We start from the raw sequence: 24,359 nt of genomic DNA on the forward strand, positions 1-24,359 counted from the left end.
GGCGTGGTGCTGCTGCTGATCACGGGAACTGAAACTGCTCAGAGAGATTTTGCTGGATGAAAAGTCGTGGTTGCCATAAAATCTCGCGCACTGAGCAAGCTGCCTGCGTGCTCCTGGCTGTAAATTGGATCATTTACACTAATGATGATGGCCTGCTGTCATGGCTCAGTGGGGAGGATTAGTTAATATTCATGCTACATCTTGGGTACTGACAAAAAAAATCCACTGTTCAGAAAAGCCAGGGGTGTCTTGCAGAGCAACAGCTGGAGATGTTAACGTGTAGGTTCAAAACCCCTCAAGTCATGTTCAGTCCTGGTTTGCCTCAGTAGTGCAAGGTGTGCATTAATTAATTACAAGAAAATGTTCGCTCAGAAAACAATGCCATGTTTTCTTTCTCCTTTGTATTTTCCTTCTAAAGTTGCAGATCTGTTTGCTCAGGCACCTGCCTCAATAAACCAGAGCAAATGTGAAGCCAGGAGCTCTTGGATTTCTCTCCTCACAAGGCACTATTAATTTCCTGGTCACATCCTCCTACTGGAAGTGTAATGAGGCCACAGATAGGAACTGCAAGTGGTTCAGCTCCAAACCCTTTCAAACAAACTCGCCCGGCAAAGTGTCCGTGGTGATTCTGACCTAATCCTCAAAAAGCCATTTTCAGCAGGCTGTGAGCATGTTCTCCACCTGGAATATGATCAATCTCTCTGCAGCAAAGCCACATGTTATCTCCCACAGCCTCTCCCTTTTCTGAGCCTTGGCAGAGCAGCATAGCTGCATTTTTTTGGGGCTAGGCAAGCTGTGTTCCATGGATAGCTGCACCCAGTTTTCCTCTAGCCTCTGTTTATGGATGTGGGTGGGGATGGCAGGGTTTACAGTACACAGCAGTGACATGAGATCCAAACCCTGCCAAAGGCATTTTGGAGTAATTGAAGAGCAGAAATGTACAGAAGCAGCAGGGAGAGATTTGGGCTGTGTGTGGTCCTCAGAGACTAGGAACCAGGTGGTTCCTCCTCTGTTTCCCTGCTCAGGAATGCCAGAGTGTGGCCTGGCTTAGGTGTTCTTCCTTGGTGACCCTAGCAATGACCAGTGCTGCTGCTGCCCTGTCTATGTCCCACACAAAGATTGAGTGTGCCAGTGTGGCATAGGGAAAATGATCCTGGAACAAACACCCAACTGGCATAAATCAGAAAAACTTACTGGTAATCCTGGAAACCAAAGCTGTTTCTTGTGAGCTATGTCCTCGTTCCCTAGGAAAAAGAAATCTCTCTCTTTTCTAAATATTCAGCTTCCACTTGGGCACAAAGAGTCGTAGTGAATTGGGGCACTTCATTCCTTTCTCCTGCTGCTAAATTCTTATCTTCAAACTGAAGTTATTTAAGTGGAATCTGCGGAGCTGTACAGTTGTGACAAAGAACAGGCTTTTTCCATCTGGGATAAATAGAGCATGTGCTTTGAAATTCTCTTGGGGAAGTAAAAGTAGAACATTGAAAAGGAAGGTAAGCCTCTATGCATTGAAGTCCTGAGGTTGGCCTGGTGAAATCCCAGTGATCCATGGGAGAAAGGGGGAGTATTTCTCTGCGGGATTTGAGGATGAGGTAATGGCCTTAGCACTGAATTCCAAGGCCTTTCCTGGGGTTTATTCTGCAGCTGCAATATTGGCCAAGCACGTTTTCCAACCTCTGCCTACAGAGGTGAAGCGGGATAGGGAGAAGATAAGGTGAAATTAGATATTGAAGATTGCATTCCAGGGCAAGAGCTGTTCTGCCTCGGCATTCCACAGTGGTTTTGGCGGTGTTGATTCCGTTGGAATTGCTGCAACCTTTCTCTTCTTCACAGGGTGAAGAATTAATTCACTTAGAGGGGAAGTGCTGTCCTGAATGTATCTCCAGCCGTAGTGACTGTGTTTACAAAGAGCATACCAAAGCTGTGAGTACCCTTGTACAGGATTGCAGCAGGGAATAGTGAGTTCTGCTCACAAAGGTTTGGAGGGGCTGGCTCTCCCCCTCTGGTTCTGAGAAGGATATTATTTGCAAGTGTGGTAGCAAAATAATCCATTAATATAGTCTGCAGATTGCTTTTGCAGTTTGCAGAAACACTTGTGTGCATCTGCTGCAGAATTTCAGTTTTCCTTGGTCTCCTCTGCGCAGCTCAATCAATCATTTTCCTTTAATATTTAATATCCCTACTCAGAGGTTTCCTGCACATTTCATAATGATAGTTGATTTTAATCCTATCAAGCAGAAGCTACAGAGCTGGGGCAGTCTGTAGCTTTCTGCCAATGTATCCCACTGATTATAATCTTCACTGCAGCAGGAGCCCATTATTAATATTTTCAAGGAACTTTCCTCTGAAGTTAAAGAGAAAAAAGGGAACATTGATTTAAATATTAAGTTTAAATATTCCAGTAGTGGACTTTTCATTGCCCTCACTGATGAGGGCTGGAGCTGACAGCTGCTCCTTGCCAACAAAAGTGGGAAATAGGAAATTTAATGTTGTGTGGGGCTATTTTTTTAGACGCTGAGCCTTTCTTTGCTCAGATCCCTTTCTCTGCCCCAGGTGAGGTAAAACACTGAGGTGTGAGTTTTTTCCCAGTTGATCATGGCAGAAAAGCTTGGTGAGCGTTTGAAATACCTGCTGTCTCCTTTCTGTGCCGTTCAGCCGCCGGCCTGGCACAGGCGGCTTCCTGAAGGCCTGTTCTCCCGCAGGCCGCGCAGCGCTGGGCCGAGGGGCCGTGCCGCGAGTGTGAGTGCCGGGACGCGGCCGTGACCTGCTTCCAGCGCTCCTGCCTGCCCTGCCCACCGGGCAGCTGGCCCCGGGAGGCCAAGGGACACTGCTGCCCCCGCTGCCAGCCAGGTACGGAGCCCTGCCTGCTTCTGGAACCCCTGCTGCCCTCCTTCCTTCCCCCATCACCGCTCTCATCCAGCCCCCAGTCTGCAGGCGCTGATTAACTCTACGGTTTAGCTCTTAGATAAGTTTGAGGCTCCCAGTGACTTCCCCTGAAATGTTTTGTCTTTTTTCTTCCACTGCTCCTTTCTTGAATCCCAGTGTGAGTTTTGGAGTTTATGGGCTCCTGATTATTTCTTGGGAGTGGGAAGAAAGACTGTGCGCACACTGTTAATGCCACAAGCTCACCCGAGGCTGACTGGCTGCCAGTTAATAATTGTTTGGAAAGACTAGCCTAGCCTTGGCCTATATGATAATTTTGCCTATAAATTCCTTTTTCTCCAGGATATTGTCATTCCCTTGGATTTACATTTCATGGTTGGGAGGCTTTAGCTGTGGGTTGCTCGTTCTTTTTGGTAGCTCTTCTTGTTGCAGTCACATAACTTTGGTTTTATCAGGGTGCTCCAGTTAATGCTTTATCTCAGTAAAAAAGAAAATAGCTTCACAGTTTAATTGTGCTGGAGTGCCCGGGCACATTTGCCATCTTCTTGTTTTAAAGCTTGTTATTTGCTGCATGCTAATGGAAATGCAAAGCACTAGAGATAGAAAACTGAAGGAAACAGGCTTTAGAAAGTTCTGATGGAATTGTCCTGGATTTTTGAGACTAAACAGCATCTGCACAGGCTGCCGAGGAAGAGATAGATGATATAGTATTCTCAGCACCTCTCCCTTCTCCTTATCAAGAATTGCCTCTGTCTGCTGGTTATCCTTGAAAAAGTGGTCATTTAGCTTCCATCATGGTAGCATGTTGGAAAACCTAGGCTTTGGAGTCGTGGTATTGGACATTCAGAGCCAAGCCTGCATTTTTGTGTCCTGAAAGGTAACTGACAGTTTCCCTCATCCAAACCTACTCTTTTCCCTCTGTGTTTCTTCTGTCTTGCAGTGGTGGGGGATGAGAAACAAATGCTAAGTGCAGCCTGCAGCAGTTTGATCTGTGAGTCCAGAACACCAGCCCCTGCTGCATCTGCTTCCATAAAGCCAGCAAAAATTGATTGCTGCTTCTCAGAGATGTGCTGGAAGGAAGAGGGCAGAGAGAACCCACTCCTTTTCAGCCAAGAGAAGGCAAAAAGCCCTGGGCACTGCTGTATTTATGTTAAAACCAGCAAATATTCCCTCTCACTGAGAACCTTTGGCTTGGAGCCTCTCTGAGAACACTTGGCTGGGAGCAGAGGGGCTTTTTTTGTAGCTAGAGAAAAATTGTTCTGTTCTGAATCTCTCCACTTACCTGTGGCCAGGAGATCCTTCTGTGGTGCTGGGGCATCAAGGTTTTTGTGTAGGGGTAGCAGTCTGCCAGCTCTGCTGTGACCTGGCATGGACACAGAGTCATGACTTACTGCAGGGTTTGGCTTTAGGAGTCTCAAATTCAGGTTGCTTCGGGCCATTGATTCCTGGTGACTTACAATTTTCACTGCTGAGAAACCATGTGGACAGTGAATATCCCTTTAATCAACTGCCTAGAAAATCTGAGTCTCTATAATGGCTCATCACATACTGAATAGAGCAATAAAACATTTAGCCCCTTTGAAATAATCTAGTGTATAAAAACCCACTCCAAAGCTAGCACACCTTGCACCACCCAGGGAAACAAGCCGTGAATTTCACTTAGGTTTCAGAGTTGCTTTCTTTTGCTCCTTCCCGGCTGCCAACACTGCTCTGTGTGTTGCCCCTGTGCCAGGTGAGTGCCACCCAGACTGTGTGAGCTGCTCCCAGGCCTCTGATCGCTGTGACTCCTGCCGGGACCCCAGGAAGCTGCTGCAGGACGGGCGCTGTGTGGAGATGTGTGCAAGGGGCTTCTACCTGCACGGGGGGGCCTGCCTGGGTGAGTTCTGCAAGGGGCTGGACCCCCCTCCTCTGCTGCATGCTGTGCTTTGGGCTGTGGGATCCCATGGGCTCGTCCTGAACGGGTTGGGAAAGCATCCAGGCATGTGCTGTGCTGTATCCATGAGACTTTGGGAGGTTTCAGATGGAAGCAGAAGCAAATTCTTGAACTCTTGAGCTACAATGAGGCAAAATAATCTCATTTTGTCAGACCGGGGGGGGGTCCTTCTGCATCAGGGATTTGGGATTGATTTTCCTTCTCTCTTTCCTTTCTCCTGGCAGCCTGCAATGAAACCTGCTCAGCCTGCAGCAATGGATTTGAGTGCTCCTCATGCCTGGCACCTCTGCTGCTGAAGGACGGGCAGTGTGTGCCTTTCTGTGGGGAGGGCTACGTCCAGGATCAGCTCCTCTGCACAGGTACCTCCGAGGACAAGGGGCTGCAGCCCTCTGGGATGGCAAAGCAGCAGCAAAACTTTACCTGGGCTATGAGAACCCTCTCTCTTGAGGCATCTGCTGTTGACATAGGTGTTAATGTTCACCCTTGAGTAAAGGAAGGAGTGAGTGAACAGAGAAACCAAGCCATGCAGGGTAACGTTGATCACTGCTTGGGGAAATATTCGTGACAATTCCTCAGTGGATCGATTCTGTTGTGTGATTCTTTGACTTCAGTGCAGACTGCCTGTAAGTGCTCAGGATATGGTACTTTGATGTGTATGGAAAATTGCTTGCAGGGGTGGGGGATTGATGGAACTCAGGAAATACTTTCTGGGGAAGTTTTCTGCTTGGTTTTGCTGTTCACTCAGTCCATACCATGTGCTCTTCCTGGAAGTGCACTGAGCTCGTTGCTCTCAGGAAGCATTCTTACAAGGTAAATTGGTAGTTCTATAAAACACCGAGCGCTGTCTAAATAATTTTTCTTAGCAGTTGGAAAGACTGAGAGTAAGACTGGAAAGTTAGCTTTCTCTTTGATGGGACTATGACAGTGCTTTTATGAGCTTCCCCGGCTCCTTTGAAATACTTTAAACTCTTCCCAAACTGTAAAGCAGCTGCTTTTTCATCATGGCAGTTTAATTGTTTTCTCTAAAATTAACACTTTTCTCATCTTGATGTTGGCCTTTTTAGAAGGCTTCTAATTATTTCTGCAGTTCTGATTCAGCAGAGGGGTGGAGCAAATGCTTAACTTCTGAGCCATCACTTCAATTTCTTTGGAGCTAACCCTCCTGCTCAGAATTAAATACAGGCTGAGGGCTTCTGGCACATTTCAGGGCAAAGCACTTTAGAGGGTAAGTCCAGCTTCCTTTTCTGAAGTGGCTTCCCTTGAAGAGCTGACTACTTGTTTCAGGTTGTGAAAGTCTGAAAAACCTCTGTCCTCCAGCAGCCACGATAGCCCAGGGCACCATTGTGGATGTATAAACAGACAAGAGAGACCCAGTCCAAAAGAATTTGTAGGCTTAAGTATCAAATAATCTTCTCCTTCATTTGGTTTTATTTTATCATTTCCTTTCCACCTGCTGGTGGTGGTTTAATTGGCAGTGCCCATGTACTGCTGAAGGGGTAGGGAAAGGCTAATGTTTCATTTTATTGCTGGTTTGTAGATTACTGATTGTACACTCCATCCAAATTTGTAGTCACGCATGCTTGTGGCTGAATGTTGCTGGGAAAATTTGTTTCTCTTTCCTCAAGGGAATTGAACCAATTTGCTTTAGTTCTGCATGGCTGCATTTTCTGCATAAAGTCAAACCAGTGGAGAAAGTCTTAAGTTTCAGATGCTGTCCGTAATTCATGGCCATTCACTCTTTTCCTTGTATCCTCTTTATTGCTGCAAATCTCTAATCAGATTGTCGAGATGGGCCTCAGACTGCTCCAAAAGATTTTCCTCATAATGGTATTAACATCTACAATAAGCATGTTCCAAAAGCACAGAAAGGATGAACTAGACTGTGTTAATTGCTGTAGCTCCAGTAAACTCCCTCTTGAGGAATTTGCTCTGGACTTGAAAGAGACTTAACACCAGGTTTCTTGCTCTAGCCTCTTGTTGGAACACTGTTGTCTGCATTGTAGAAAAACACAGTGAATTAGCCTTTCCTTTTGTTCATGTTTTATAACAGCTGGTTTAATTGAGTCTCTTTTGAATTTTTGATTACAGTTGTTTGATCTCTGCCCTATTTGAATCCTACACTGGGGTTGTTTCCTGCCCCCATCCCCCCACTTGCTTTTGTGAAGAATTAAAACCGTTAAGAGAAAGTAGAGTTGAGAATAAAAGGTAATAAGTTCAGTTATGTAGCAGTGGATTTAAAGTTCATGGTTGAGTTTGTGTCAGGCAGAGTGGTGGGCTCTCCCTTGGCAGAAACAGAACTCCCTTACCAAAGGCAAAGCAAAGGGAAGCAAAAATAAACTATGTCAGCATGGTAGAATGGAAGGGCTCAAAGGAGTCGCAGTGTTCAATGCTCTCACTGCATTTTTCTTACTTAATTATTTATGTTTTCAGGATTATTCAAAAGCCCAGGCAGAACTGGAGTGTTCCTGCTTTCATCTCCCAAAATGCCAATGTTGAAGTGTGTAACTTGACACTAACAGACCCTACTCGCTCTGGGGCAAGGCACTTGGATTCCTGCTGCCTACATGTTGCTTTTCCCTGCTGTCCCTGGGCTGTGGGGGATGCTCCAGGATCCAGCACAGCTCAGCTGAGCTTGCCCAGCTCCCAGGGAGGAGTGCAGGGCAGAGGTGGCACAGATCCATGGCACCCCAAAGCCCAGCAGTGCCTTTGTATTCTTACTGGAATACCACTGGCATTGCCCTCCTGTTGTGGTCACACCTGGGAGGGTTTCAGGTGTTTGCAGAAGTTTGGTGAGCTACAAAAGAAGCCCCTACACATCCCAACTGGAAATAGCCAGGGGGGTGGAATCAGCTTCCTGGCTGCGCAGTCACTTCTGTTGATTTATTTTCACACAGCCACTTGGTTGCTGCAGGCAAAGATGTTTGAGCTGACAGTGGCTCATGGAATGCTTCCATTTTCCCCCTGTTCTTTCTGTGGAGCTGGTGCCTGGCTGCTTGGGTGAGGAGCAGCTGCTGAGCCTGGCAAGGATCCAGTGCTGAGGGAGCCAGGGATTCTGGAGTCAGGGTGTGTAATCACAGAATCAGGGAACCACAGAATGGTTTGGGTTGGAAGAGACTGTAAAGATTATTGTGTTTCAACTCCTCTGCTGTGGACACTTATCTCTATCCCAGGTTGTTCAGAGCTCCATCCAATCTGGCCTTAAACACTTCCAGGGATGGGGCAGCCACAGCTTCTCTGGTCAGCCTGTGCCAGGGCCTCACCCCCTCACAGGGCTTTGCCAAGGGCCAGCAAGAGCTAACAGGGAACTGTTCAAAAACACAGCCAGGCTGCCAGCAGGGAAAAGTGCCTCCTGGAAAGGAGCAGCACATCTAGGGAGGAATTGAGAGCTTTGCAAATGGCTGTGAATGTTCAGATGTGCTGACATACTGAGGCAGGTTAACAGGCAGGGGTCCCAGCTGTGCACTGGAAAGTCTGCAATTAAAAGATCCAAGTCCTGGCACCCACTCTTTAAAAAACATGTTGAAAGTTAGAGTGAGCTCAGAGAGGAGCAATACAGGTCTGGAAGGTGAAGTGAGGACATTTCACTGCTTAGAAATTACAGCATGAACTCAATACTCTGCAGTCAACTTTGAGAAATCATCCAAGCTGGAATGAGATGCAGGTTTTGTATCAGCAAGGGAAATTATCGACTGGAGCAGGAACTGTGCTCAAGCTTTGCTTTGGGATGGGATGGTTGGTGTTTGTGTGTTTGGATTGTGAGAGGAGGATCCTACCCAGTACAGGATGCCCAGGGTCCTTTTGAGACATCCCTCACACTGGGGTGCTCAGGAACCAGAGGAGCCACAGCATTCTGGAAAGATCAGGAAGGAGGTGCAGGGAAAGAAGATGCAGGAGGGTGAGAAGGACGAGAGCAAGCAGCTAATCAGGACAAGGAAAGGGAAAATAAACCAGGGTGGAAGTGTGGAGAAGGAGCATCCAGAATGCCCAGGGACCAAGGGCATGAGCTCAAATGTCCTGTGTCTTGCCGCCTGAACACTCCCTGTTCTAACCCCAGGTGTTCAGTTCCCTCTGTGGGAGATGGAGCTGATAGCTCTCCCCTGCCTAGGGCAGCAGGGAAATCCCCTGGGATGGGATGCTGTGCCCCTCTGTGCCATAGGACTCGTGTATAATGTGCTCTCAGTGCTGTGGATGAGCTGCTGCTGTGCCTGCACGTCCCTGCATTGCACTGATGCTGCTCACACGTGAGTTTTTCTTGGGTGGCTGCAACTTCAGGGCAGTGTTGGCAGGACAAACATCAAGAAGTTCCCTTTTCTCCCACCTGCCACAGACTGGGAGCACAAGCATTGGAACATATTTGGGTGTAATTGAGGAAAAAAAAAAACCAAACAACCTTAACAGCTTCAAGAATTGTAATTTGCACTGTTCCTGCAACACTGGTAGCACAGGATTTGATAGGAGTCTGTGTCCCATATTTTCCCCAGGAATTACTCAGGCTGAGCACATGAGGTTTCCTCATAAGTCAGTTCCTTCTGCACCTGGAAGGACAGCAGGAGCTGTTTCTAGAAGCAGGCTGGCTTGCTTTGCTTTCTGCCAAACCTTGACTGCAGCCCTGCAGCACAATTCTGTGCTTGTGCCTGGAGCTCGGTTACTGTCAGCAGCCACCCCGAGCATCTGAGTTTTAAGGAGCCTCTGATGGGATCTCTTCCTATTTCCCTTTGTGCTCCAGGGACTTTAGAGTGTTCCAGCACTCCTCCTGGGGTGGGAACAGCTACACCATCTTCTCTGCTCTGTGCTGCTGCCATATTCCAAAACGTACAAAACACAGCGGGGAGTTATCCTGCTGGGATGGCTTGGATGAAAGATTCCAACCTCAGAGCAGCAGTGGGTTGTGTTGGTTATTTTTCATCTTCTGTAGCAGTGAAAGGCTGAGCACACCTGAGAGGAAGGGCAGTGGTGCAGGCCCTGGGCTGTAAGGAGCTGCTTGGAGGGGGTTGTTGGCTAATCCTGCGCTTCTCTCCCCTGCAGCCTGCCATGAGTCCTGCTCCTCGTGCTGGGGAGCTGCTGAGAGCCACTGCCTGTCCTGCAGGGACCCATCACACGTGCTCCAAGCTGGGCTCTGCCTGGCCAGCTGTGCCCAGGGGTTCTTCCCAAAGGATGGTGTCTGCACTGGTAAATACCTGTGAGAGGAGTGCTCTGCGCAAGCAGCAATCAATATTTCATTTTGCTGTGCAGCAGCTGGGGCTTTATTCATGTCTGACAAGCCAGCTGCACCCTGAGCATTCATAGGGGATGAGGGAAGCTGCTGTTTGTTTGTGAGATTATTAATTCATTTGCACTAATCAGATGCTGTAAGGTTTGAGGGGTTTTTCCTTGCTGAACAGCTTGAAGCTCTGGCCTCTTTCTGAGGGCTTGACAAATCCATTTGTCTGTGGAAAGAAAAATGGCCTTTGCCAGCAGCTTTCTGTAAATTTAATTATAATTCAGCATCACAGTAACTAATACCTGCACAGCAGATGTGCCTTGGGAGATGGGAAGGTTTGCTGGGAAAAAGGGAGAAGAGGTGGCTAGAGGGGATTAAAAGACATAAGTCAAACAGATCCTGAAAGGGAGAAAAAAAGATCTCAGATAAGGAACCTGGCATTTGCCACATGGATTCCAGTCCAATCTGGATTGCTGTTGGCAGCCACCTCCAGCTGCTTGGGAGGACTGTCCATGGTCAGTCAGGGCTTGTTGGGCTTCAGGTGTGTGGCTCACACAGGTGTGTCTGGGCTACAGCTCAATAGAGAGAGCTTAAAAGCTGGAACATGGTGGCAAAATTGTTGCTGTTTGTGCTTATTCTCAAGGACCAGATTCCCCTTCATTTTGGTCAGTGTTTGTACCAGGCAGCTTTATTCACCTATGTTTTAAGTGTGCAGGCTTGAAATCTTACAGCTGAAAATAATTTAGGCTGAAAAGGAAATTTAGCTTAGGTTTGGTTCTTATTGCCAGTGGTTTCTCAAAACCCCACAGTTGTTCCTTGAAGCCTCTGAGAGTCAGACCTTTCACCTTCTACCAAAACCCATACATTTTGATACCCAGCTGGAGAGCTGCTTTGTCTAGTGAAAAGAAACAGAAATTGGTTAAGTAAAATGCTTGACTCTTCTAAAACTCCAGCAGCATATTGCCTTAGGAAAGCCAGAGTTCCATGGACATCAGGTCAGTTCACTTCAGAGCTGATTGCCTAGGACAATGTATGGACCACAGGAATTGATAAGAAAAATTATCATGCTGGAGTTCAGCTGCATTTTCCCATTTTGAAGAGAAGGTGGAGGGGGAAAATTACCATTTTTTAAAATCACCTTTCCCCCCCCACCTTCCTTCCTGAACGGTCTGGTAACTGCTGCTTGTGAAAATGTATGGGGTGCTTTCCATCCATGGGGAGAGGCTGATGGCTTTGCTGTTCTTCTTCTCGTGGCAGCTTGCGGCCAGTTCTGTGAGAGGTGCTCTCCAGAGGCAGGCAGGTGTGTGAGCTGTGCTGCAGGGAAGCTGCTGCACCAGGGGGAGTGCCTCCCTCAGTGCCCACACGGACATTTCCCCAGCAGCACTGGAAGGTGCACAGGTAAGAGGGGTATTTTTGCAGGTAAGAGGGGTATTTTCGCCCTTTTCTAAGCTCTCGGGGCACCCCCCTTGTGTTGTCTGCTCTTCCTGAGTCATGGGGAAGGAATTTTGAGCACAGAAATGGGAGTGGGGACAGGGAATTTGACTTTTTTTGGTTGTTTTCTTTGGTTCCCTTGTGATGGATTGTCTCAAATAACCTCTCTTCCTTGCCAAACATGCTGAGGTACACATTCAAAACATCGTGTGAGCGAGAGTAATTACTGGTAGTACTTATTAATACATGGGCACTTCTGCTCTCATTAGTTCACCTAGCTGAGTCTGACTCCAGCTGGGAGTTTTCTGCAGCTGGAGAAGGCTGTAGTCAGCAGCAGCACCACTCTGAAGGAGTGGAAATGGGAAGTTTCAGCTCTGTGTGCTCTGTTTCTCTGTCAGCTTGTCACGCTTCATGCTCCACATGCCAGGGACCTCTGGCCACTCACTGCACCTCCTGTTCCTTCCCTCTGGCCCTGCGCCAGGGCCAGTGCCTGGAAAGCTGTGGAGAGGGCTTTTACCAGGATCACAACATCTGCAAGGGTAAGCTCTGCACTTGGGATAAGTTCCCCAGCTGCTGTAAACCAAGTTTTGTTTTTCCTGTATCCTGTGCTGAACCAGTCAATGCTTGATTCCTGCCTTTCCTGCTGATTGTTTTCTGCTTTGAAAAAAAGTGAATTTTCCCACATACTTTCTGATTTCACACCCCCAGGATTTAGTGATTTCTGGGACTATTTTTTTTCCCTTCTCTGTGTACATTGCTGAAATAAATGTACATTGCTCCCAGGTTTTTTTCAACACGATTTAAGAGGTGGGTGAAATTCCACATATACCTGGTATGGAATTCCACATATACCTGATATGAAATTCCACATATTTGTGATATGAAATTCCACACACATCTGGCTGATTTGCAAAGACTGAGGTCATCTTTGCAATAGTGGGAAAAGAGAAAATTGGAAAGGTGAATTTCTGTTTTGTGTGAGCCCTTCACATGAAGGGCTTTTCTCCTGTCATTTCTTGCTGTCCCTCCTAATGAGATTGAGCTCACTGTAGCAGTTCCAGAAATTAAAGGAGAATTGGCTGTCTGTGGCCCAGGGCTGCAGTTTATTATTTGTTCACCAGCTTTGCTCAGGAAAGAGCTGCTCCTTGGAGGTGGGGGGGAGCAATGTCAAAGTGTTTTTCTCAAATCCTGTTCTGTTGTAGAGAGCAGGACCACATGCTGCTGAGACTTGTCTGTTGGGTCTCTGGGAAGCTGTCCATGCCCTTCTCCCTGGGAAAGCTGTGGCTCTGATGGCTCTGTCCCCCTGTGCCCAGGTTGCCACCCATCCTGCCGCTCCTGCGATGGCCCGGGGTCTGCGCAGTGCCTGCAGTGCCGGGCACCCCAGGATGTCCTGCAGCCTCACCTGCCTGGGGAAGGAGCTCTCCATGGCCTTTGCCTGCCCCTCTGCCCATCCCATTTCCATGTGGACAGCACAGGAGTCTGCAGAGGTGAGAGGAGCTGGTCAGAGCCCTGGGGTTTGGGTGTTATGGGGGAGCTTGTAGAGCATTTGATTTGTACAGCCCTGTGCTTGCCTCGTGACTGCCATGATTGTTTAAACTCTGTAACTTTCAAAATGACACATCCTAGTGCTTTTGAGGGAAAATGTACTCTACATAAGTCTCCTGACTAAAGGACTCAGGTACTTTCTTTTTGAATGCCTGTGTTCAAGCCTGCACAGCTCAGCTCCTTTCCATTGAAGCTGAGTATGTGATTTTTAGCACTGACTTACTTTGAAGCAGGATCAACCCTTAAATCCTTTTCAAAAAAGACTGAGCTTTCTCCTTCTTAGCCCTTGGAGCAGGTCAAGACATCCCACAGCAGTCTTTTCTTTTGAGGAAGCTCTTCTGCTACATGCCCTGCAGCACAACTGCCATTTCAGCCACTCTCCTGAAATACCAACTAGGAAGCTTTTCCATGAAGGCTGGACTTTGGAAAAGGGGGTGATGGGATGTACACTGGGGATATGTGTGGTATCCCACCAGTCAGAGAGATAGTGACTGAAGTAAAGTAGTAGTAATAACAATAGTAACAACTCTACAGGTGACTGTTTCTTCCTGTTAGGAAAAAACTATCTGTAAAAGTGGACGTAATTTAAAATCCAGGTTTTTTGGTTTATAGTGCTTTGAAAAGCAAACTCACAACATTGTGCAGAACAGAAGTATGTTCGTATACTTATATATATATACATAATACATAATCATATACATATACATAGGGCAAAATGCTGGTTTTGGAGAGTCATAGAATGGCCTGGGTTGGAAGGGAACCCTAAAGATCTCCCTGGCTGCCAGCTAAGTATAATTGTATAAATTACTTTGTTTCATTTAATTTCCTCTGTCCAGCCCTGTGTAGTCGTATAAATTACTTTATTTCATTTAATTTGCTCTGTCCAGCCCTGTGTCTTGTCTCCCCAGAGTCCAGAGGTCTGCGTTCAACACACACAGTAGAACCTGTAGCCTCCAGCCACTCTAATAAGTGTGAGGTTTTTGGCTAGTGAGTTTATGTATTTATTTAATCAGATGGCTTAGCTGAAGATGGTTTGGTTTAGGGCCAGTTCCAGGAAAGAAATGCAGTTTTTAACTGCTCTCCTCCTTCTTGCTGGGCCATCCTTGTGGTGAGTGTTTGTTGCAGGTGGCCAGTCCACCTCTGTGGGTGTTTGCTCCAGAATGGATGATAACTGTGCAGTGATAGGAAACCCTGCCTGGAGTGGCTGCAGGGTGATAACAGAAGGTGACTTCAGCAGCTGGTGAGTTTGCAGAACCCCAGAGCTCTTCCAGGGAGGACAAGAGCTTCACATGGTGTTGGGCAGCTCAGCTTTGCATTTCAGTGGGTGCAAAGACATATCAAATCTGCAGCTGTCTCTGCTTGCCCCTTATCTTAAGGAACTGCTCTCTACTTTGCTCTCCTTCCTACCTCTCCCAAGCATATTTTGAGGCAGTAAGGGGCGAAATAAGGCGGAATTAACGTGGCTTTCTGTGTGTTGCTGTGTCTCCCTGTGCTGCAGAGTGCCACTCCTCCTGTGCAGGCTGCGTGGGGAATTCCTCCCAGGACTGCACAGCCTGCCCGGCTCCTCGCGTGCTGCTGCAGGGCAGGTGCCTCCCCTCGTGTCCTGAGGGGCTCTTCAGCCACAGGAACCGCTGCTCCCGTGAGTGCACCTGCAGTTACAGAGGCTGTAATTCCTCTGAGGGTGTTTAGGTATTTTCAGTCCGATTTCAGGGAATGGAATCTCCTCCTAATGGGAGAGAGAACGTCTGCCGCTATAGCGCGTGAAATGAAACGGCGCGGACACGCGGCTCTCCAAGGTTAAAAAGAGGGAAGTTGAATTTCTGACTCCAACATTTATAGATTTCTAAAAATGACAGTGGATTGGGGGATGACAGTGCCACCTCTCCAATGGCACTGGACAAACCAGCAGTCTCCATAAAATAATTTCTTCTCCATAAAAGAATGCAAAACAATAAGTTATTTACATAAAGTGTGTGAGAAAGTTCGTTTCAAGAATGTAAACATCAGAAGGCTTAGAAAATCTAAAAAAACTAGGGCAAAAAACTAGACATGCACGTGGAATCATAAATTGCAATAAGTTTTTCTCCTCGGGGCTGTTTCCCTGAAGATATTTTGTGCTTGATTTCAGGGTGGTGTTCCTAGCTTGTGTGCTCTGGAAAAAACTCTTTAATGGACAACACCAAAAATATAAAATGCTTTTATTTGGCAAAGCCTCAGATTTAGAGAGAAAAACCTTTCCTAAAAAGTCCATTGCTCGATTTATTTAATTTATTCAGCCAAGGACCAACTCTATAAATAGATTTATTTGGCAGGCCATTGTAAAGATTCATCAGTTCTGAGGTGTGCACTGTCACCTTAGAGCTGAGGTAACTGCTGAGTGCTGCTTTATGCCGTTTCAGGCTTATAAAAATGTCTTAGAAACAAAATTTTGGTGTCAGGAAAGTGCCGTCTTGCAAGCTGTGTCCTTTTATTCCTAAAGAGCTTTGAAAGTAGTTTTTAAGAATTTTTTACTGACTGGTAGCCGTAGTGTTTTTATCTCCCTCAGATCTGTAGCATGGAAATCTGACATCTGTCATTAAAGCTGGGAGGATACAAAAGCAGCCCATGAAATATTTTTGAGTGCTCTTAAGCCACTTTCTCTGCCATGTCTTTGTTGAGCTTTTGGCAGACAGAAGTGGCTAATGAGCTGGCAGGGCATTCCTGCTTCAGAGGTTTCAGTTTGGGAGGGCTTGGTGTAAAAACCATTCCCCAGTTTTCCTCTCATGCATATCAAGCACCACAGTGATGTTGACAGAGTCCCGAGAGGAGTTTAATTTATCTCCCCTGTGCGTCCCACTCTGGTTTTTTATATGCACAAGCATATGCTGGAGGGAGGAATAACAAGGCCAACCCATCTCTCTCTCTCTCTTTTATGTTGTGTCTAGATCTATACCTTGATTAATGCAGGGAACAAATCACTGACAACCCATTTCTCACCTTGTTTATTCAAAATGAGCCTTCCAAGCCACAACCCTGCAGTCCCTGGTGCCATGAGACCACTTTGTGCCCATGTTTTGTGGGAGCAAATGATGGTGGGAGCTGGTTTTTGGAAAGGGAGGGGAGAGGGTTCACCAGTAGCCTAACCAGGAGTGTTGATTCTCTCCCTCAGCCTGTCACCCATCCTGCAAGACATGCCATGGCCCCTCTGACTGGGAATGCTCCACCTGCCACCCCCATGCCACTCTGGATGGTGGCAGGTGCAGGACAGGCTGCAAGGAGGAGCAGTACCTCAACCTGGTGGGCTACTGTGTGGGTGAGTCAGCTGCTGGGGCATGAGCTGTCTGTGCCATTGAACTGCTGCTGCACACTGCCAGCAAAGCTGCTTGGGTCCTGCTCAGAGCTTCAGGAGAAGGAGCTAAGTTGGAATTTGTGATCCAAAGAAGCAGCTGATGGGGCCCTAAAGAAAAGCTGGCGCAGCAAGAGTTGCTGTGTGCATTTTTGGAAGGTAATAGGATTTCTGGATGGGGGTTGTGCTGTGTGGGTGCTCACTGCCTGCACTTAAGCCCATCATCTGAAACCACTGATTGCATTTATCTGTTTAAAAAGAAAAATCGCTTTTAATCCGTCCCACAGACACGTATAAACATATCCTGGGAACTGCTCCAACCATTTCTGAGCTTTATCAAGCCTTTTCTTTTTTCTTTATCAGAAAAAGCTACGGTGTGTGAGGCTTAATCCAGGCTGAACAGTTCCAAATGAGATAAGGAATCCTAAGAAAGGGAAAAAATGCATTAGGAGTAATAAATATATCCATTGAGAGGCTATTGTTCTCAGTTTAATATGATTTCCCTTCACAGAGCCTTCTCTTTGCTGAACATCTATGTCCTGGATGTTTTTTAATGAAAGACTTGTTTCTTTGCTCTCCACAGCTTAATTCTATGAACCATTTCTTCATCTCCCTTTTAAACAACAGTGACTGTTTTGTCTGCAGGGACAAAAAGAGCAGGAAAAGAAAGTGTGTGAGGAGCAGGAAACTATCCTAAAAGTACTGTACAGCTCCTTAGGAATTCAGGCTGGGGAATCAAGATAGAGCCAGATAACTGCAAACTGGAAATAATTCAGCATTTCAGTGTAAAGAGGTGTCTCTGTCCTGTACAATTTTGGGGGATACAGTGGTACTTACTAATGTCCTGGCATGTGAGAGTTCTGTATTTCTTCCACCTTATTTCCCCATTAATTTGCATTATGCTTCCTATGAAAGAAGTCTGTGGAAAAGTGGCCTTCCCCTGTGAATTGTATTGGGAAAACCTAGTGCCATTTATCATCAGTCAGCACTCTTTCTGAGGAGGATTTATTCTTTCATTATCCCTTTGTTTGGTGTCATCGACCAGTTCTCCTGCTCCCCAATCCCAGTGATCATCAGGGAGATGTCCCAGGAACTAGAAGCAGTGTGGAGGGCATTCCTTGTGGCATGGGAACCTGCAGTGTCCAGGTGTTTCTTTGTCCTGCAGAAACTGTGAGAACCCTTGCAGAGCAACATAACTGAGGTTTTTCACCTTGACCAAAAAGTTGTGCTCTGGCCCAGGATCTGCAGTCTGAAGTGTGTTGCTCTTTGTGCTAAATTTATGTCTGGTGTTTAAGGAAAGGATGTTTGTGGCCAGTTCTCCTGGAGGTAAAGTGCTCCACATCCAGGTTGTTAAGTTTCACTCAATCTTCTCATTTAGCACTGATTGAAATGCTGAATTTGCCCTTGCAAGTTATTAATTACTAGTTAAAGAGCAGCTGTTCCATAAAAGAGCACATTAAAACTCCTGACACCCTCATAAGATATGATTTGCAACAGAATCTAACAAAGCTTTTTCCTTCACCTCCCAAAGCAATATATTTTTACAATTATCTTCCCATTTATCTTTAATTCCCCACCCTGCAGGCAGAATTGTGTTATGGCTTATAGGGCCTGCTGTGCATCACAGTCACCTGCCATCCTTTATGGACCTGGAGGGGGAAATCTTTCACAGAGGCTGGAGAAAAGCAACTGTCACTCCAAACCATTGCCTGGGAATTAATGGTGTTATTGTGACTGTTACCTGAATGAGGATTGGAACATTTGCCTTGTTAATAGGAACAAAAAAAGGTCTTGTTTTCAGCAGTTAATCAAATAAGCATTTTACATTTAAGCAGAGGAAAGATAAAATGTCCTCAACTTTCAGAAAATCAATGAGTCCCTGAGCTCTGTTTTGGGCACAAATTGAGCAATTGGCAAATTTGTGCCAATTCTCCCCTGAGAGTGCTCAATTGATTAATTTCACTTTATAGCCCAAATGTACAGGAATGTGCTTGAGACTTGAGCCATCCCCCGTTGGATCTCACAGCTTCTGTGGTGTTTGTTTTCCCAGTTCCCAGATGTCCCTCTCCCTCTTGCTCAGCTTGACCTCAGCTTCAGGAAACTTTGCAATCAGCACTCTAAAAGTCCCAATCACTGCTGAAAGCCTTGTCCTGCCCTTGCTTTTCTGATTTGAGGTTTCCCTGTTTATCTGGAAGCTTCCCTGGCTTTTCCTGACTTTTCCTGACTGCATGGAAGGGCAGAGGGACTAGTGTGGAAGAAAACTGTGCGCCCCAGCTGATAGAGAATCCATCTCAGCCTGGTTTTAACTCCAGCTGCGAGGGAGCTCCCACTCCCTGTGTTCCTCAGGCCCTTGCTTTCTTAGCCTGTGTGCAGTTGGGAAAACCTTCAAAGCTAAACCAGAAGAGCTCGCTCAGGAGGGGGCCTGTAACAAGCTTTGCTGCCTTGCTCTTAAAATTCCAGAAGGGACACTCTGACAACAAGAAATATCCTCAGCTCCTTGTAAAATTAATGAGCTGTTGCTGTCCGTTTAGAGAGACACTGATATCATCACAGAGAGCTGGAGCAAGAGGGGCTCAGCTCCACTCCCTCACTGCTCTGCAGCCTCCTACAGAGCCAGCAGCTGAGCTGACAGAGGAGGGAAAACCCTTGCCCTGCTTTGCTCTGGGCTCCTTTGTGCCAGGGACCTTCCAGCTGGGTGTCGCACCTCACACTGCCTGGGGAGGCTCTCCCAGAGCAGGCAGATCCCTGCAAACCTGGTGTCACTTCACCAGGAATTCACTTGGCTTCTTTCAATGACAGATTCCCTCTCAGGTCTTGGAAAAGAGACACAAGAAAAACATTCCAACAACCAAAGCAAGCCAAAGATCCTGGTCAGGGTTGCATATCCTTCTAAACCAACCATACTGACTTGCTTTCTGGAATTACTGTAAGACCAGAGGCTTTTTTGCCCATTGAGGTGACTATAAAGTGTGTGGTGTTTTCAGTGCTGATTTTAAGTCATGCTCTGTTGTAAACCTCAGGTCTCACCTTAGAGCACAGCACAAAACTTGCATCAGGAAATACTTTCCTGGAGAGCCCCTAAGAGGGATGATGTGTTTCAACAATATATGCTCAGCAAGTGGTGGAGTTGAGAGGCAGAAATGCCACTGGTTTCCTTTGTCAGCATTCACAAACACTTCAGAGATGGTTGTGTCTCCCCAAGAGCCTCTTTTGTCTTAGAACAACCTGTAACAGATAATTTCCATATAGGAAGGGCACAGTTTTCTTGCTTTATTTGCTAAGAGGGTGTGGAAGTCAAGTAACTCCGGAAATCCATGTAAGTACTTCCATTCTGCTTTGTAATGGAAGTAGCTTCACAGGAAGATCGGTGATGGGGGTTTTTTTTGCATAGAGGTGAGGAAGAGGGAAATCAGAGTCAGCTGGCAGGGGAGGAGGAAAACATTTTGCTTGGAGAGTGGGAGGAAAGTCAGCAGTCTCAGAAAGATGAGGAGGGAGGCATTGGGACTACCAACTAAGGGGTGACAGAATTCCTAAGAATTCAGTTGGAAGGGATCTAAGGGAATTAACTAACTAGTGTGGCACTGACCTGCAGCCAGCTGGAGATGTGAAGGCTCCAGAAAACCCAAATCCCACAGGCTGTGCCCGCTGGCTGAGCTGGAGGCAGGACTGACAGGGATAAGGCAGAAGCAGGAAACAAGAAGGGCTGGGGAATGACTGAGAAACACAAGGAAAACACCCCCCTTCTGTTAGTCCTGGCTTCAAAGGGAGCCTGCTGTGAAAAAGTGAAATCATCTCTCCCTAAACAAAGCCCTTCAGTTCTTCCCTCGCTCTCTCACTCACTCCCCAATGTCCCTGAAATTCACCATGAGCAGCAGCCCTGGGTTTTTTGTTGGTGCTGTGTGTGCTTTGATCTCCAGGCTTGCAAAGGAACAAGAGAGTGATGGGGCTGATTCATCCTAAAACAGTAACTGAGAAAACTCTTGCCACTCGCTGGAGCAAAAATAGAGGCTTGTGAAGGGAAAACTTTGCTGCAGCAGCACTGAGTTTTGTAGATACTTGGATTTTTGAGTGTTAGTTTGTGAGAATCTGGGTTTTTGCTGCAGATACTGACTGTGTGGATACCCTGCATTTTCTCAGCCTCATTTTTATGCTCTGTGTATGAAACCTTTTGAGCGGATTTGTTACTCATTATACCCTGCCAAAGCTCTTTATTAGAGACCGGGGGCTCTAGCAAGAGATTCAACTGGAGGAGTATTATTTTAGCAGTAAGGAGAGTCAACATATTACCAGGTAAATGTGGAAGTACAAAAAACTAATTGGATTTTTGGTAATTTTATTGGTTATAAGTACATAAACCTCATCACCCCACCTCCAGCCCATACAAATCACAGGTACTCAGGGCCTTTGGGATGATCTCCCAGTCCTTGCTCCCTAAGGTGGGCTGCATGTGATCCTTTCTGGCTCCAGGGACTCCACCTCTGTACCCCAACTCTGGCTGGTCGTTTCCCAGCTCCAAGGCTGAGAGCACAGGGCAGAAACTCCATGGGTTCTGCACCCTGTAAAAGCAGGAGCTGAAGGAGGCAGCTCTGTAAGAAGCTTGGATTCCTGCCTGCAGTCAGGACTGGATCAGTTTCTGGGCTGCTTCTGGGCTTTTGCAGCAGTGAGGGGTGAGAGTCTCCTGTGTGTGACATGCAGGAGATGTCAGCTGGGGCCAGGCTCCTGCAGCTATGGATGCAGAATTCCTCCAGGCTCCCATGTGAGCCTGTGCTCAGCTTGTAAATCTAGATTGCCTGACAACCTGTAGTAGTGCTGTCACAGGAGACAAAAGACAGAAAGGTGAACCTGCAGCAGAAATCTGACAAGAGGCCAGGCACTCCAATCAAGCCTCATTGTTACATATCTTTCAAGACAGTTGTCATTTCCTTTATAATTTTCTCGATTACCATAATGAGGATTAATTTGGCTTCCAGGTTGCCTTACACTGCACCTTTGTGCACACAAAAGCCTTGTTGTCAAACCTTGTGAAGCACCTAAGTTCAGGCAGAGGTCAGGAGACGCAAGCTTGCGTCCTGCTGGGGAGAAATGGAAAAAGGAAAAGGTTTTGAGGCACTCTGATGCCACTCTTGGCCTGGCTTGGAGGGCTGCTGTGGCTGTTTCAGGGTGTGGATGGCTGGTTTGTGTGGGAAAATGGGAGCAGCAGGAACTACAGGAGAAGGTCATGCAGCTGTCCAGATCCTGCTCCTCGTTTTGCCATGGTGGGAGCAGAGGGAGGTGGGTGCCTGAGGCCTCTGGTGGGGCTAAAGAGGAGCCTTAGGCAGAGGCACTCAGCGTCAGAGAAAGGGCTTGGGAAGCAAAGACCTTTGAGCTGGCTTTGTGCAAAACTTTCCCTTAAGCTCACTTAAGGATGGAAAGAGGATGCTTCTGTGGGGCAGGAGGGATACAGAGGGAAAGTGAAAATGCTGTGGTGCTCAGGAAGAGCACAAGATGAGGAGGAGGCAAGAGGAAAGGACGCGGGAGTTTCGGGTGGGGGGATTTGCTCTCCAAGTTCCATCCCTGCTGCCCTGCTGCCGTTCTCAGCTGTGCTCTGTGCTGTCCCTCCGTGCTCAGTGTCCCTTGTTCCCTGCAGACTGCCACCCCCTGTGCCAGCGGTGCGTGGCCGACCTGCGGGACAGCGGCAGCGTGTGCCTCAGGTGCCAGCACGGGCGGCACCTGCTGCTGGGGGATCGCTGCCTGCCCCGCTGCCCCCCGGGACACTACGCCGAGCACGGAGCCTGCAAACGTGAGTGCCTCCTGCAGAAACCTCGGGGAGCTGCAGGGAGCTGCCTGCACCCCTGGGACGAGTCCCACCAAGTGGCTCCTGTCCAGTGGAGAGGCTTTGTCCAGCTGGCAGGATGCTGCGCTGGAGCAGTTTTGTTTTCGTGCTTGTAGGAGTTTTTTCAGGACGTTTTGCAGCCTAAGGTCTGTTGCTGAGGCTTGTCTTGGTGCAATAATGGCCCTGAAGGTGATGGCTTGTAGCAGCTCCCAAAACAGAAAGCCAATTCCATTCAGCTTTCTAGGCTGGTGCAATGGATGCAGCACCCAGGGCACATTTCATTTTCAGACATGTGCCTGCATCTCCTCCACTTGTTGTTGTTGATGTGGTTTCATGTTCTAGTCATTGTCTGAGCTGCTTTCTACTCCCTGGGCTCTTAGAAGGAAGCAGATTCCTTTTCTTGTTCTGAGCCTGACAGAGAAGTGGTAAAGCTCCAAGCTGAGCAGAGGGTATTGCACTTCAGTTTGAGAGAAAAGAACCCAGAGCAGAAATTCAGCACAATGGAGATGCTCCTTTTGCAGGAAGTGGCATTTCCTAATCTAGTTCAGGGCAGGTAATATTTCAAAGCTTCTCTCCAGCATTCTGGGAGCTGTGTGTTTATTTACCTGGTTTTGACAAATGAGATCTCAGAGCTATGAAACATACTCTGTGTCACTTGATTGGAAAGGCCCCTGAGAGAGGTTTTGCCTTCCTGGCAGTGTAAGCCTAGGGATAACATTTCTTCCCTTTGGTTTGAAGGTTTGATTTAAAAGGAGTTGTGCATTTTTCAGACTGTGTCACAGCCTGTAGGATATTTTGTTCTGCCTTGTAAGATCCCCAGCACAGCTTCTGATCCCTTTGCCCCCTCTTTCTCATGATTAATTTTACACCTATCATGATAGGTGTAATGATGGCATCAATCTTTAAATAAAGGCCTGTCAAGAAGTAAAACAGATTAATCATTTTGTACGTAACCTCTCTGGAGAAAGTAATAGGGTACATTGGCCTCAGCCCCTGTGATATTTTAAATCCCTTTGGTCAGACTAAGAAATGAGCCTGAAAAGTCACGAGGGAAATGTGGAGAGGGTGCATGGAGGTAGTCTGGTTTCCATCAGTGCAATTCCTGCTGAAGGGATGGATGTGAATCTTCAGGGAAGTGTGGAGCTGTCAGAAAAGCACTGGATGGCTCCTGCACAGACACAGAGGATCTAACCTGAATCTAGCTGGGAGAAAGCATGAGGGGGAGGTATGTGCTAGCCCTTTTTTCACTCTTCTCTGTTAGACAGGTCCTGGCCACATCCTGCAAGGGTTTTTCTTAAGAAGGAAAGGCTGAAGAGAAGAGGGTAAAAAGAAAGAAAGGAGAGGATCCTTTCTTGGGTGGGGGCACTGTGCACCACTGAGGGCTTAGACTTGGCAGGAGCTTCTGGTGCTCGCCACCCCTGCTCCCAGTGTCAGAGTGTTTCTGCTGAAGCCTGTGACACTTGCCCTGAGACCTGTTTTTCCTTGATCAGAAGCCTTGTTTTTGCTGTCCCTGCAGCGTGCCACCCTTCCTGTAAGAGCTGCACTGGCGAGGGTCCCTTGTCCTGCTCGTCCTGCAGTGCCAGCCTGGTGCTGTCCCACACGGGCGCGTGTGCTCGGCTCTGCTCCCTGGGCTACTACAGGGATGACAGCAACACCTGCAGACGTGAGTGCCTCTCCCCCAGCCCCCTCTCCTTCCCACAGTGCCTTGTCCAACCTGGCTTTTCTTGCTTCTTTGCTCACCATGGCTGTTGCCTGGGAAAAAAAAGGGTTCAGGTGCCTAAAAATGTGATGTGAGTTGACAGAGGTGATGAGCTGCCTCGGGAGCAGAGCCTAGAGCAGGGCTGAAATTTCAAAACAGTTGCAGTTTTGTTATTGACCTCAAAAGACAAGAGGCTTTGTGTCCTGCTGTAAAAATCTGCAGGAGCATTTGTGTAGGTTTCCCTGTGATGGATCCTGGACTTGATGAAAACTTGGCAAGTTGAGACCAGTTTTAATGAATCCTTACTAAGGCAGACCCCCTCCCCACTGCACTGCCTGCCAGTACATGCCATGGAAGCTGCACTGGAGCTTTTATGTCCATTTCTCCTCATGGGAAACCCCAGGAGAGTTGAGGCACAGCTTCGTAGACACAGACCTGAGCTGATCCTAATGATCTGGTGGAATTGATCTGGTGTTAGGCTATGTTTTATCCCACTATTGGTATCCTTTATGCATCTCTCAGGGCCTCTCT

General features: G+C 47.4%; 1 protein-coding gene across 1 annotated transcript in view; it reads left to right on the forward strand.

Annotated features, from left to right (window-relative positions):
• FRAS1 (Fraser extracellular matrix complex subunit 1) overlaps positions 1 to 24,359 on the forward strand; it is a 105,926-nt gene that overhangs the window by 40,593 nt on the left and 40,974 nt on the right. The window contains exons 10-21 of the mRNA XM_058025165.1: positions 1,834 to 1,923; positions 2,703 to 2,850; positions 4,616 to 4,759; positions 5,041 to 5,175; positions 9,842 to 9,985; positions 11,274 to 11,414; positions 11,846 to 11,986; positions 12,761 to 12,934; positions 14,491 to 14,631; positions 16,141 to 16,284; positions 21,944 to 22,096; positions 23,646 to 23,792. Coding sequence (XP_057881148.1) covers positions 1,834 to 1,923; positions 2,703 to 2,850; positions 4,616 to 4,759; positions 5,041 to 5,175; positions 9,842 to 9,985; positions 11,274 to 11,414; positions 11,846 to 11,986; positions 12,761 to 12,934; positions 14,491 to 14,631; positions 16,141 to 16,284; positions 21,944 to 22,096; positions 23,646 to 23,792 — 1,702 coding nt within the window. The remainder of the gene's footprint in view (positions 1 to 1,833; positions 1,924 to 2,702; positions 2,851 to 4,615; positions 4,760 to 5,040; positions 5,176 to 9,841; positions 9,986 to 11,273; positions 11,415 to 11,845; positions 11,987 to 12,760; positions 12,935 to 14,490; positions 14,632 to 16,140; positions 16,285 to 21,943; positions 22,097 to 23,645; positions 23,793 to 24,359) is intronic.

The sequence above is a fragment of the Melospiza georgiana genome, chromosome 5, assembly GCF_028018845.1.
Source record: "Melospiza georgiana isolate bMelGeo1 chromosome 5, bMelGeo1.pri, whole genome shotgun sequence".
NCBI lineage: Eukaryota > Metazoa > Chordata > Aves > Passeriformes > Passerellidae > Melospiza > Melospiza georgiana.